Source organism: Echeneis naucrates, chromosome 21, assembly GCF_900963305.1.
Source record: "Echeneis naucrates chromosome 21, fEcheNa1.1, whole genome shotgun sequence".
In the NCBI taxonomy this organism is placed as follows: domain Eukaryota; kingdom Metazoa; phylum Chordata; class Actinopteri; order Carangiformes; family Echeneidae; genus Echeneis; species Echeneis naucrates.
In genome coordinates, this window is record NC_042531.1 from 11392130 (window position 1) to 11408083 (window position 15954).

Genomic DNA, 15954 nt, shown 5'->3' on the forward strand with positions numbered 1-15954 from the left:
CCAAAGTTTAACATGAAGCCTTGATAGTCAATCCAACGAGATGTGCTGCTGCTTTTGCATAATTTCCATGTTTGTGCGTGGAACAAAATTTGCCCACACCCCTCTATTTGAATGATGGCAAAGCCCTACTAATTTTTCCTCAGAGTGGCAATATAATTGTTTACATACATGCAGTAGATACAGCAAAGAAACTAGACTAAATACTCAGCCATGGGACAAACGTCTGCTGCAACCCACATTTTATTCTGCAAAAATGGCAAACCATTCCATATTTAGGAGCTGCTAAAGATGAAGAACATAAAGTGGAAAAAGGCTGATTAGATCCATAATGCCACAGAGAACTGCATGGCTTCACCAGCAAAACTTCTCCATGCTAGCCTTGACCTACTGTAACCCAATCCAAGCCTCCTCCCCTTCTCTTCCCCCAGACGCCTGTTATCAGATGACTGTATGTGTAACCCCAGTCATAACATGAAGATTGGATGGGAGAGTGGAGATAGCCGTTTCCTATTACCACATCCAATACCAGTCAGACCCACCTCAAACAAAAAAAATGTCCTCTGAATCAGATTGTACAATTTCTTAAACCACAGCTGTGATCACAGTCACAGATAATGATACTGGGAGTGCGGAGCACTGACTGAGGGGAGGGGAGCTACAGCAGCAGCCATGTGAAAGGAAATGATATGGAGGTGACACTGCAATAAACCAAGCTTGCGAGTCAGAGTCAGCTTGATGCATAGTGCCATCTATGGATATGCAACTTGAACTGTGATTTTTTTACCCAAAAAAGAGATTCTGCCTCCTCAACACTGGTTTCTCCTGCTTGTAGGCAGACATGACATAATCTCAAACCCAAAATAAAAACCCAAAGATAAATGTAACTGTCCATCAGAGTACCAGGATGCAGTAGAGTGGCATGTTGTGATCATAGAGTTGATCAAAACTACCATACTCTTCCCAACACATTTAGAACGCCACAGACCAGTTAATTGTGAGTGGGAAGATGTGTCTAAGAATAAAGAGACTGATTCAGTGAAGTGATTATAAATGTGATCCAAGTCAGCCTGTTGTTTGTCAGACAAAGCCAGAGAGTCTGTCCTGAAAACCTCCATTCATCTGAACATGGTCAGGCACAACCTATTACCAAAAAGTCACACGGCTCCAATTAAAGAGGCACTTACAGAGACAGAGAGGGCTGTGTGAGACACACTTAGTTCAGGTAAATATCTTGGACCAAAAGTGAGCAAGCTAATATGTTCCTTTGACTGTATTTAATCTAAAAACAACTTGACATGTTTTGAGTAATCTAAACCTGCTCAAATTTCAGTTTACAAAAACTGTCAAAATGATGGCAGGATCCACTCATGAAGTCAAAAAAACAAAAACAAAAAAAACAAACAATCCTGCCAACCAGAGGTCATATCAGGTCACATCTAAGGGTTGATAACACAGGGAGGAGGCATGGCTCTGATGTCTGAGCATTAGACCAGGCACAGCAGAGTTTCTTTTCCATTCAAAATCTCATCTCAAGATTTAACAGGGTACCATTACCGCTGAGCCCTTCAAGATGGAGCCACCGACAAATAAGCAATTGCAGTCTATAACAAGCATGAAAAGGTCAGAGAAATGCAAGTGTCAGACATATGACCACTGAATGGTGATGACAGAGAAGCAGAAATACGATGTGCTCTCCTTCTCATCACATCTTGGAGGCGAAATCCAGAATGTAATTCTATTCATATGCATTAATTAGCACATAATTAACAATTATTCATTCACAGCCATCCTTTTCTGAATTCGATAAAAGAACCACGGAGGGAAATGAAAGTAAGAAGAAAGGGTGTGAGGATTTTCCATCCTATCTCAAAGAGAGATTTAGCAAATTAAAATGCATTAAATCACAGTGCTCTGAACATACCCCACACAGCGAGGACAAATGAGAAATTTTTCATTCTGATGTCCCCCAAAAACAGCAGCCAAGAGCCACCAGACTAATTCAGAAATACACTGAGCTTGAAAACAAGAGAGCAAAAAGGGCTGGTGTTTCAGCTTCCACTGTAGCTAGCAACAAAAAATACCAACAGAAAACAAGCATCTTCCTATAGACTATTATTTGAATTAACAGTGGATTTTGAATCCTGCGTCCATATGTATTTACCAAATTTGACAGATGTTAAAGATAATTAACGGGTTGCTTTGCTCTGAAAAATGTCTCGTTCTCCTCTAGAGTAAGCTAAATAAGTTACTTTGTAGTGGCAATCATTTTCCTTTAGCTCGATATCTCACAATGCGTCCTTGAATCTGTCAATCTAAATTTGTTGTTGTCTCTACGAGAGATCTCAAATCATTTTAACAAAACATTAATCATTCCAACACATAGTTTAATAGAAATGTCTCCTTGAGTACACATTAAATACTAGCTGCCCGCTCGCCACAGAAATGTAGTCAAAAACATCAAATGCTCAGTGTTGATGTGCTGCTAGTGTAAATATGTAATATGTATGTAAATATGTACCAATGCAAGTGCACTTGTGAAATAAAGGGCAAAAAAAGCAGACAAACAGAAAGCCCTGGGGCAGGAAGGTCAAGGAAGAAAGAGTCAAAGGAGACAAAAACAAAGAGTCTCTGGGGTAAAACTGCCAGACAAGGTGTGACTGTATAAGTCTCCTTCACCATAAGACTCAGGAGGCCATGACCAGTGAGCTATCAATCAGCAGGCACATCACAGGCGTGCGCGCGCGTACACACACACCAAACAGTGGAATACCTATGGCCGACAACTTGTTATTTCCAGTAAATTCTAATGAAAGAGAGGATTGTTCGTGGTTGCAAAGTGATCAAGGAGTTTTCCCAGCATTCTTCAAGATGGACTCTGACACTCTTCACATTTCAGCTTATCAATGAGACAGTGTGTCCTCTTGTGCAGCAAAAGGGAATGAAAGCTGTCTTACAACAGCCCTCTTTATGTTCAGAAATGTCATTCTTCAATTCAAACGTGAAAAATAACATATTCTGGCAAAAAAAAAAAAAGAAGAAGAAAAGTAAAGAAGGATGAAATCGGCATTGTGCAGATGCTGCATGACAAACCAGTGCTACTGAATCTCCTCGGTCTTATTCACTGCAGTAACGCGTTCTCAATCCCTTCACTACTACAGCAGAAAAGTAGTTTGCAATTACTTAACACATGAATGCTAATTTATGATTCACTCCATGTTCACAGCTCGACATCTTACCACTATCCTCTCTGGTTAATGCAACTTATTCATTGTACCACATTGAGAGGCTGAAGTCTTGATAGTTTCTCACATAACTCACTACTCAAGAGTTGTCAGATAAGCCCTTCTCTTTTCTTTAAACATTTACGATCTTTAATGGCACACCATTAATCTATATGAGCATCCTGACTGCTACTGATTGACTGGAGTGACATAAGGGGTTTATTCAGCAATGGTCTTTGAGGCATTACGTGAATTGGGATCCCATTGCAGACTTGAGTGGGGGATCCACGTGATAATGAGGTAAAGCTGGAGTGGAGTGAAGTGCAGTGAAGTGGAGAACTAGATAGTACTTTTCACTGTGTGCCCATCAGAGGAACCTTTCAAAGAGTCTGTGCAGCATCACAAGGTCTTTTACAGCTCAGCACAGAAAGGCATCAATATTCCCCCGGGGCTCTCTGGTTGCTGTCAGATCCCCAGAGGTGCCTTCAGGAGAGCTCACCTCAAAGGGGCAACAACTGCCTTTGAAGAGAGTCTCTACCCTCCTGACGGAATTACAAAATAAACTGCACTGGTCTGGCAATGGAGAAGAAGATGAAGAATGCCGGTAGATGACCACCGTTCTCCTGTTTCCACTGACGTTATCTGGGCAAAAAAAAAAAAAAGTGTTTCAACTGTTTGTCAAACACGTCATGGTTGTAATCTCATGATGTGCATTTCCATTAGCAGAGGTGGATTTTGTTTAAAGTAAACACTGTCCTTGAGGCTGGACATGCTTGCAGTGACTGCTCTGAGTTTAAATGAAAAACCAGAAATCTATAAAGAAATTCTTACACGCTTGAACAAATGACTTTCTCTGCTTTTCTATGTATTGTTAATATCCTCCAAAGCTATCGGTTTCCTTTACTAGAACACAGAGACGGACATCTGTCGTGGTGTCCTTGGATGTTGAGCCCCCCCCTCAGGGGTTTTTTGTTCAAGTGTCCAAACACAAAAGGGTTTGAGCCAATTAAAGTGCTTTAGCTGAGACAACCATCCAGAGCTGGTGAAGTCCTCCCTCATCCTCTGACAGAGCAATCATGACAGTAAGCTGTGCTCTCTGGTGGTCATTTGTAGACCTGCTCGGCTGATCAATAAAGTGAATCAACCTCTCGGCCACTGAAAGTTTAATACAAAAAAATAAAAACACGTCAGCTGTTTAACAGTGCAAAGACCATGTATACCAATTAAATTGATGCACTGCTGATGACAGCAGTATCTGTATATCTGCAGAGTGGCGCGGGGCTTATATTTCAGGGAGGCAGTGCGGCTGTACAAAGGTGTCTAATGAAGCGGAGGTGGGTTTCTTTAAATTGCATTGCCTTTCATCCGTGTCAGCTTGATCATATTTCCATACATGCACACAACTGGTGGCGCAACCTTGAGGACAACAGATGGTTTTCACCAACAACAGCACAGTAACCTCATGTAACCAGTGGAGGTCACTGTGGAGATACCCAGGAGACTGAGGGACCATTACGTTTGATTAGCTCTAATGGCTTAAAGAGAGATTAAAACCATATTTACTGTGTCATCAGCTTCACTTTACCCACTCCAGATTGAGGGCCATCAACGTTTTCAGTTCTTGATCTTTGACCCGTGCCGGTTTGGAGCAAGATGGGTCTATTCAGGCAAGATTCCTGAAGTAAATGTTTGTCCCTTGGCCTTTGGAGGGTCTGTAAACTATTAAAACTGAAAAGACTAGGTGCTGTTCAACACATGTCAGGGTGCTGTGTTTCATGGTTAAGCTCTGGGTTTAGCTGATCAAAGCAGTGGCAGTCAACACCACCAGGACTTTGCGGCTCAGGCATCCGTCACACTCCTAATTAACTCAATGTTTCTCTGTTGTCCCCTTGTGAAGTTTTTTTCACGAAAAGAGCAACCACTAAGTTGGGGCACTCCAAACTGTGATAGATTATCCAATGTGTCAGGAAATGAAACCAGGCCACAAAATGCTTTTTGAATTTGTGAAACCACTTCCCCTCCAAGACAACATTGATGGCTGGGCGGGAGGGAGTACCGATGGATGTGTGAAAAGATTCTACAAATGCATCTACTGCATGTATAAATAAATGAGGTTTTTAGAAATGACATGAAATTATTATTTTTTTCTCAAGCACATAATTCAAAAAATTATGCATGATGTTCACAATTATTTAATTACACTAAGAACATTATTAACTCGTGTTAATTTCATTATTCTGATGCTACAGCTTCTGCATTGATGTTTTCCAGAGCTGTTATTCACCTCCCTTTCATGTTATTTATCTAACGTGTGATGTGGGTTTTTCTTGCTCTGATAAATTGCCTCCCTAGAGACAAATAAAATCTTTCTTGAATATTCTTAAATCTAATTCTTGGAAAACTACATTTGCACAAAACATGTCTGTTTTTCTTTGCCCCAAAATCATTATGCATAATTTTAGCAAGACAGTGACATGCAAGAAACTTAAAAAAAATGAGGGAGAAGTATTCTGTTATCACACATAGCTAATCTTCCCAAAATTATTCATGAAGATTTAAGTAATAATTGCTTTTGTTATAATTGACGTGTTGTATGATTCTCTATATTATTCTATATAAGTCCTTACTAGTTCTTTCTACTAAGGTAGGTCCTGTATCTTTTATCAATTCCCCAATCAGCACATTTCCACATCTGTAATGGGAAGTTGATGATTTCCATATCTGTGAGCATGACGTAACCATACACGGCATGTATTCTCTGTCCTAGAATAAAGGTGGCAATGCATTTTTATAATACTGCCAGCAAGTGAACTTTACTCCATTATGTATGAGTGTATTGAAATGGTACCAAGTGCTCACACCTTCTCTTTTAAAAATTCAAGGTGAAAGGAACTTGACTACTCCCTGATAATTTGGTAGCAACAGTAATGAGCTACAGGATTCAGTCTATTCAGTCAATAACCGAGTGATGAGTCTTAAATTGAGTATTACACAATGTTGTCTCTGTGGCCCTGCAAGATTGAGGGAGAAGAAAATGCAGCATGACCCATGTTATTTTCATCACAGAGCTGAGACATTTCCTGCAGTATGGGTTTATTAACTGGAGGTGTGAACTCTCCCCCTGCGGGCTTTCACAGTTACCTGTGAGGACAGGGGAACAGAGCTTCCACACCCTCCCCCAGCCCTCGCTCTCCGGTTGTCCTCATAGCATCCCATCTTGTCAGTCCATTTTTTCCTCCAGTTTTTCCATTCCTTGGAGCACACCACAAGGGGATATGCCTTTAATGAGTGTTCCCCCTCCCCTGTCCCCTGGGCCTTTTCCACCTTCACAAATCCAGCCTCTTCTTTCACTTCATCTCCTCCTCAGTCACTCCCTTCATGCCTGTAAATGTACATTTGCTCGGCACCCTCTCTGTTAGATTTGAAACAGTGTTTGCAAACGCTATTTCACCGGAGGAGGTTGAATAGGTTTGTTTTAACTTCAGTTGGGAGTAGATAAGTGACAATCCACATCAGCCTTATAAATTCTATTCTTCTCCTTCATAAGCTACAGAGTATGCATACTTAAAATTATGTTTCCCCAGAATATTTGCATAGTGCACTGCATTACAATTTCAGGCCTGCAAGTCAAATGTTAGGTTTTGAATTACGTGATCAGAATTGTGGAAAAGGTTAATAAAAATCAAGTTTGGGGAACAAAACATCAAGGTACCAGACTTAATATCTACATCCTGATCTGGACCTGGAATGACACACAGCCTTCCACATTAGAAAGCTGATTTATAGAAAAGAAAATAAAGGGAGCTGAACTTGGGTATGTGTGGGCAGGGATCATACCATACCATCCCCCTCCCATCAACTCATCTTTACACCAAACAGATCAAAGCTGTAACCACTCTAAACAAATGCAAGATAGCCCACAGATGAGTGCCACATGTGAGGGGGCCACACTGACCACTTAAAGGATTTCTCTCCTCTCTGCCAAGTCTCCGGGATACAAAGACTCAGGTTGAAACAAGTTCAGTTACAAAGGTATCCCCTGCTTTGAAGCCCTCTACAGCTGCTGACAAGCTCGTTCTCAACATAGCGGACAGAGCAAGCCAGGGGGGCCTTACAATTAGATCCAGTGTAAACACTCCCCCATTACGAGCCAGTGAAGTGTAAACATGCGGTGCAGTTGTAGAGACCAATACTTTGACATGTGACAAACACAAATCTTTGGAACCAGACTGAGCTCACAATCTTAACCGGTGTGATCCTGAATGGAAACATTATTACTTTAATGTTACTTTTTTTTTGTGGTGTGGGGGGGTAATTACTCAGAATAATATGTTACAGAGGTGGCTATGTGATAAGCTGTGAAGAAAGAAGAAGAAAATTGATCTGTTATCGTACCCGGCGATCTCTTGCTGGGGCGTAAAGGCATCATGTAGGACTGTCGTGGCATGAGAGGCGATGAGGGAAGAGACATGGACACCCCCTTGGCTAAGCTTAGCCTGAAAACATCATCCTGGACATTGGATTGGCTGCTGCCAGGGCCCTGGGGCTGGGGGTTTCCCTCCTGTGGGAATCTTCTCTGGGCACTGTGACTGTGAACGTCCCCTGTGGATGAGGAAAATCAAAAAATTGTTACAAATGGAACACATAGCTGTGCTATTACCATATGTGTTCAAAATCTAGAGTTCTTTCTGTTTCTGTTTAGCTCTACACCGACCTTCAGCTCCAAAGAAAACAGGGCTGAAGGAAGTAAAGCTTTCAGTGCTGTTCTAGGACAAAGTTGTTAAAACTCCAACAAAGCAATGATGTATGTTCTGTGAATGTGCTGCATCTTAATCGGAGCTGAATATAATAGACTCTTCGGATGATATACTGCAGACTTAATGAGCAGAAATATTAGAAAACGTTGTTGTTGTTTTTCTTTTGGGGGGGGTTATAATTACTGGACAGTCACCATTGTCACCCAAGTGATTTCCAAATTCCCTACATGGTTCAGTGACTTGAAATAACCAGATGTCACATATCTCTCACTTCATACCATAATAAAGTTGTCCCACATGAACTGGCTGATTGCTGGAGTTAAAGTTCCATCCTGATAGCCGTGCTATTAGAAATGTTTCTGACCACCCCCATGTTATTGTTGTCCCTGGTGTGATGTCTTTGCTTTTAATTCATACTCCAAGTCATGATGCAAATATGAGTGAATGAATAACTGCAACAAGCTGACAACGTTGAGAGCACGATTGTTGGTTTTCAAGAAACCAACCAAGTAATAGAGAATGTCACACCAGGAAAGAAATAGAGAAATATATCTCTAAATAGGTTGCTAGGGACACAATAAAGGACAAATGAGTGGGAAAAAGGCAGAAAAGACCTGCATCCCAGAAAACCCTGAGCCACATAATATGTATTTAAACCCAGGGTCATGGATCAGCAAGCATTTCTCATGCCACAAGGGCACACGAGAAGGACATCCAGTTAGTGGAGCAAATAGGGCTGTGTTATTGACCTCTGAGTTTAAGATAACACGAAACTCACCAAGCACACTGCTGCTTAATGCTGAATGTTTAATAGGGGAAAAAGGTCTGTTATCTAACCTGCCATTCCCAGACACAAGGATCATTCGTGTTCATCTAGTCCATAGACAGCATATCAGCTCTGGTCTCTACTCATAATTGAAACATTTGTCAAACTAGAAGCAGAATCAGGTGATGCATTTGCAGTAATGAGGCAGTCACCAGTGGCTCATTATAATGAACATAAAAGGGACATCAAGGCCCATGAAAAAGACGCACTTTCAGTAAGAACTGGCGACTTTGAACTGTCTTTCAGTTATATATTTTGTAATCAACACTAGATTTAGAAGGGAACAGTGAAAAGTGGTCGGCTTATTGAATGATCAGAATGGTGTATTTAAAAGTGGCCAAATAAATCTCTCCACTATGTTGGAACTGAAGCTGATCAGCTTGAGCGGCCAATAGAAAGGTTTGGCAAACCACCAGTTGTTGTTCAAATGCAAAATACAAATCCACAGTGTAAGTCCAGTAATCTCTAACCGAAAAACCTGTTCAGTAGGTAACGGACGTGTCCAACACAGTCCAGGTGTTGAAATCAGAGAAGTCTCCTTAAAACCGATATCTGGCTGATTTTTTTTATTTTTTTTTTTTTAGAGCGTCACTGTTACTACTCTGCTCTCAAACTCACATCTCGGATTGGATATTTCCTTCCGATTTACTATCTCACTGTGGAGATACAGTTATTTGTTCCTCTGGCGGGGATGGTTCCCCACAGTCTCTACAAATGAGTTACCAGCAGACTTACAAATGACTATACCTGGCTACTAGTCTGCTCAGTGGCATCCAAGCAGTGGATGGGAAAAACAAAACAAAAAAAAAAAAAACCCAAAACGGTTTTGCTTTGCTGAGAACCAGCCCTGCATGGAAAGACCATTCTCACTATGGAGCCAGCTAACAGCAAAGCACAGTAATGTATTCTGTGGCATCAAAGTTGCCCACTCATCATAACCACAAATTAAAATATATGAATTATCAACCTCAAGATAACATGGACTACCTAACTAATAATACAGGCCATACGTCAGCAGTCCCCGCTAAATCATAACTGCAGATGTGGCGAACCACAGCAACGACAATTAGCTTTGGTTCTGTTTTCAAGACCATTCAGCAGATTAGCAGTGACGCCTGTCTGCAGAAGGTTTGTAGAAATCACTGAAGACTCAACTACACGAGGCAAGCTTCTATTAGCATCCGTCTCCCCTCCATAGTGTGTTGTTGAGCTGCCAGGCTAATCAGAAACAGAGAGCCATTTTCTCCACGCCTCTGCCTCGCCACAGGGGACACAAAGCAGCTCTGTCTTAAAAGGTTCCTAAACAAAGAAGAATGCCAGGGACAGGAAGCGGAAAGGTTGCAGTGACACCTCTGAATGCCCCCAGACGTGGAAAAACCTGTGAGTGGCCCAAAGGTCACTCAGCTAACGCCAGGATCTGCCAAAGTCTGGATCCGCATTGACACTGAAACTTTAAAAGGTCCTTAGGGAGGACTGTGCGTCTGATGTTGGGTTAGATATGCAGCTGTGGAAGATTTGATGTAGAGGGTCAAAGGCAAGTTCTCTCTGTGGTGATCATTTTAGACTTAACCTCATGACAACAGTCTGCTGAGCATCTATGCACTGGAACATTTTTTATATTACATCAATATCAAGGTGTGACTGCGGAGTAGTTATTTCTGACTCACTGAATCAGAAATGGACACTGAGCTCCCCACTTACATGTCACCTGATAAAACCTAGCTTAACAGAATACATATAATTTGTTATTCGGCTGCACTGAGATGCTGATGTCCTTAAAGAGGGAAACCGCTATAGCAAAATGCATCCTTGAAGGCTACATCGAGTGTAATATAAAAGCTGCCAGCTGACCATTCGTTGATTCAGTCGCTGTTGGTTGTGGCTGATATAGGTTTCAACTATAGCGAATGCTAAAGAGATTGTGGCAAAGATGTAATTTTGGTAGTTGGTTCCGAAAAGAAGATGCACCACATTAAAGCTCCTCGTTCAAGTGTTGGTGAATAGGCTGCAGTATGTCATGGTGACTGTGCTGCCATCTGACCGATACTATATAACACAGAGGGACACAAGGACAGAAACTCGCCAATGCTATTTCAGTGACTTTCCTAAACCCTGGTTGGGGTAAGACCTACAATTTCAGCCCCTGCTGTGGTCAAGGAAATCAGCCCTTTCTAATTATACAGTGCTGCCCCAAGATGATGTAAAAATGATTACAGTCCCTGACGTGCTCTTTCCTCCTCATCAAAGTGAACGGCCAGAGCCCATACGGACATGCCCAACCCTTAAAACAGTTCAATATTATTTCAAGACATTGATTCGGAAAAATAAACATTGAAGTACAAATCAATTATTTGAGCAGGTCAGTATGAGTCATTCTCAAATGCACATCCCAACCAAAGTACCAACTCACTGCCTTCTATATTTGCAGTAATATCAAAAAGATGGAAAGAACTCTGAAGTTTGAATTAAAAACTACCTAAAAGGGAAATAATAAAAACTTTAACTGTCTGAATGTGAATTAGTTATTGTATCATGCACAAAGTCACCTTTGCATTCTAATAAAAATATACAGTAAAGTGAATATACAGTGAAAACAAGTCATGCACAGCATTTATTTAAACTACTTGGCAAAGTGACCATCCAAATCTAATAAAAGTCAACCATAACCAATTAGAATCTCGTAAATACATCATGATTGGCCCAAGTAGCCTACCCTCTTGGTAGCACACTAAGGCCTCCAGACGCAGCTAAATGCTTTCAAATGTCTACGGGTATTAATGTGAATAGTACTTTCCCCCTTTCAAGTAAATCTGTGCAATGGAAAAGGATCTGTCACTGCTTGTGAGGGACTGCAAAGGCCCATTGAAAAGATGCAGTCTCCATTGTCTAGCAGGGGCCTGAACCACTTAGTAAAATCATACAACCTTAGGCTGTACTCTGGGGACTTATGCCAGACTGCAGCAAACTGTGGTGTCAGTAACAGAAATCCATCACAATACAGCAGCTCTGCAGTAAAAATGACTACAACACCCTCAGTACCAACCAGTCACAGATAACTAATACTCCAGTCGGGATTACAGACAGTACACTTTACTGCTTAAGCCTCCAAGTGCACATCACATTATCAGTTATTGCCAAACAAAGTTTCAGCTTCAGTTTCATGTCTTTCTTGCCAACATAATACAGACATGCATGTCTGCTGAGTCTCAGGTCCATTCGCTGTAAAAACTCTCGCTCTGTTTCATGAAGAATATCATGAAGATACACAATGACTTCTAGAGTGGAGCGATGTAGTGTTACCTGTCGCACACTGATCGATTGACCCAAATCCCTGCAACTCTGTGATTGCGTGTGTGTTATCTATTTTACCATCCCTCAGTATAAACCCTGTTGAATATTAAGCAGCATGAGGTGGACTTGCTGATAAGATAGGACTGATTTTAAGTGAAATTAAACTGTCGGCTGCAGAGAAACTTAAACTTAAATAAATAAATACATGTTTCTGCCTTAACTGTGAGTGAATTAATTAACAAACTACTAACAAAATGTACCAACAGTGGTGTTTCTGTTAAGTTGTCCTCTGCCCATTCATTCAAAACCATCCAAATTACTAAAATGAAAGTTAAAATATGTTGGAATAATTTGGTTGTATTTAGAAAGTTGTTTTTTTTTTTTTTTGTTTTTTTTTTTAAAAGAACCATAATAATAATATTGTATTTTACACATATACTGTACACTCACACATAGATACATTCAAATACTTCATTAGCGTCTCACTAGTTCATTTTATGGTGCACAGAGGGAATGAAGAAACGCTATAATTAATGCAGATTCTTTCAGTCGACACACAAAACCCGATGGCCATAGGACAATCCACCAAAGGGGGAATTCTCCCGCTAGACTGAGTGCCAATGTGGATTCCCTGTGTACTTCCGAGACCTCGGTGACAGTCGCACAAAAGCTGTCATGGTTAACACACAGCAACCCATAGAGAGGAAAGAGAGCAGGACAACAAGGAATACAGAGTGGGGGAGGGCCTTTATTATAAGTCGTCAAATTAAATCCTATATGTTAATAAGATGCAAATCTGTCTGGTTCAAAATTCATTAATAACCCAATACTGAAATTAGTTGTGAAAGCAAAGACAGCCCGTCAGTGAAACACTGTGGAGGCATCAGTGATTTTTCCCATGAGGCAATTGTAATATCAGACCACTTTACTGAGTCAGTGGTAGCCACAGAAACAGTCAAAATAATGGATAAAGCAGCCTGACAAAAAACTGTAAAACTTCAAAAGATGTTAAGTGAGAAATAATAAAGCCAACAGAATGTGTTCACTCTCTTGCAAAACAGTTTGCTTTCACTTGTGTAGCTTCTAACCCAGCTTCAGGAATGCTGCCCAAACGAAGTATACAGGCAGCAAAAGGCAAACCAATGTGGCATCTTTTATTTATTGGATGTTAAGTATATTACCAGACTGCCCCAATCCCTCCTCTGGGCCCTCTTTTTCCTACCACAAAATGTCAATTTAGTCTGCAACAATCAAATTCCATTAACCCTTTAATGGCCCAGACTAACTCACTTTCTACTTTGAAGGGATTACTCATCTACAATGGTGGCCTCTGAGGACAGAAAACAAGCTTGACAGCATCTCAAAGTTTTGTTTATCAGAAATGGAGACAGTTCCTGCAGCTCTGAGACCCTCAACCCAAATTTATATGCACTCAATAATGAAAACAAATTAGCCGTGTTATGCAAAGTTAAGATGCTGTGGGCAAGATGGTAGAAAGTTTGGAATTCAGAACACTGAGACAGGCTGTCTCTGTCTGTGCCCCCCCCCCTCTCTGCAGTGGCCCGAGTTCAGGAATACCTTCATCCACAGCCCCAAAGGAAAAGGGCCTAACTGAATGTGTGTGTCCTGTGAAAGAAAGAGTAAGAGAAGAAGAGGAGTTGGAGGGCAGCATTTCCCATTCCTCTTTGTAAATCGACAACTCATGCGAGCATGGGCGAGAAAGTTCACTTTTCATGTTTTATTTTAACTATCATTACAGGGATGCAATGGAACTGCCTGTTAAGAAGCTGATCTGAGGACCAGACATGAAGACAAATACTACCAACCTGACAACAGTTTACACAGAGAAGAGACCCAGCTATGCTCCCAGTATAATAATGATGAGCTCTTTCAAAGTTACTGTGTGTGTGTTCAAACTGTCAATCAGTCTTAAAGTCAAATCTGGGTTCCCAGTCAACAAACAAGACCACAGAAATTATCCTTTCATTTTCTTCCTGTGTGGAGGACACTTAAATCAAGTATACTTGACATAATGCAAATGTAAATGAAGTGGCCATGTTGAATTACCATGGACCTGACCTGCTTTCATCAGTGCTTCGGAATAAATTAGGGCAGATCGACCATTGACAACCCAGGCTGGAGAGTTGTTGATATTCATGCTAGCACCATTGTGTGTGAGGTCCCCCTATGAATGTCTCTCTGGCTCTGCAGGCATCCTCAGTATCAGATTTGGCCTTCAACGGTGGGGCCCACTGCCATAAACCATTTTTATTTTTCATGATGAAGAAAGGAAATGTACGAAGGAAGGCAAGGAAATGCTTAACACCCTTAATTTTTGGAAGGATGTACGCTTCAGTTTGCTAATAGAGTAATTCATAAGTGAGATCTCAATACTCTTCAAAATAATTGTGATTCCAATTTTTTGCCATAATGCAGCAGCCCTGGTTGAAGCTTTTATATAGGAAGGCAAATAAATATTAAGTATGGATTTTTATAGTTCATTCATATTGTCCTTATGTTTGAGGCACTTGAGGATGATTGATAAACTCAATGACGATGGCATGGAAGAAAAAGTGCCACAAAAAGGCCACTTTGAAAAGTTATTGAGCTGCATATACATTAATGGTTCCACTAAAACCATAAAATAATGTCTCACATGGGTTGTACATGGGGTTAATTGCAACAATGTCCTGTATAGGTCATACACAGCTGGTCTAAGTCTAAGCAAAGGACAGAAGGATGATGGATGATGAGCACACACGTCCTCGCTATGATCAATCTTAGAACCATGACCGCAGCTCTGGGGGCCACGGTGCTTCAAGGGAGAGGATGCCCAATGCAGCTGGATGAAAGACAGACAAGAGCTTTCAACTGCCAGACATTTTCTGATCACTCTGTCAACCTTCCTCGAAAGCTCCACTTCCAATTTTAACTGTTCTGCCTCAAATTTTTGACTCCTATTGGTTAACTATATGGATAAAGCAGCTCTGGGACAAAAGTGGAATTTGTCTCCCACCATAAGTGCAATACGGTCTGGACTCCTTGGTTGCCATGGGGATCTGGTATAACAACAGATTTGGACTTCCATTAGCACAGATCATTAAGCAGAGCTTCTTCTGGGGCCAGGTGAGGTCATGAGAACACTACTAACCCCGGGACAGCAGCCTGTTCAGTGATGTTAAATGGTTGAGATATGGCACAAAGGCTGTCCATCCAATCCTTCCAAAGAGCCTAATCCCATAGGTAAACATGGACCAAGGCCAATCTTGCAGCTTTGTACCATCGACACTGTGTTTGCATTTAGTATACATCACATTTGGTGTGTGAGTGTTTTGATATTGACAGCGACATGCTACATTTTTTATTTAACTTCACCAATACAGTTTTAGAGAATAAAGAAGGAATGACCACACAACAGCACTTTTAGAATAAGACATATAAATATGAAGAGGAAGCACTCCGCTTTTCTTTTCTTCTCTTATCTTTTGAGGCTGTGCACAAAGGAGCCAAGGTTATTAGTTCAGCCTGTCTCAAACCCTCCTGAGCTAAGGATGGCCAGACATTCATCTACAGGCCTAATTGCATAAAAAAAAAGGCATCTCTGTTCAGAAATGCAGAACAGATAAACACAGAGCAGAGCAAAGAAGGTGAGAGGAAAGCGAAGTGGCCCCAAAGCCCAAGACTGAGCAGAGGTCCCTAAACACAAGCACACATATACTGTGGCAGCATGGAGTGGTATCTGTGCAGACAGTGGTGGCAGAAGAGAAAACCTATTATTAGAAAAACACTATTAGAAAAAAGGAAACTAATGAATAGTTAGAAACATGTATGTGTATATATACTGTCATGTGGATAACAG

At 41.1% G+C, this 15954-nt stretch overlaps 1 protein-coding gene across 1 annotated transcript in view; it reads right to left on the reverse strand.

Annotated features, from left to right (window-relative positions):
* tanc1b (tetratricopeptide repeat, ankyrin repeat and coiled-coil containing 1b) overlaps positions 1 to 15954 on the reverse strand; it is an 84403-nt gene that overhangs the window by 50552 nt on the left and 17897 nt on the right. Inside the window, exon 3 of the mRNA XM_029531007.1 lies at positions 7617 to 7823. Within this exon, the coding sequence (XP_029386867.1) occupies positions 7617 to 7823 (207 nt within the window). The remainder of the gene's footprint in view (positions 1 to 7616; positions 7824 to 15954) is intronic.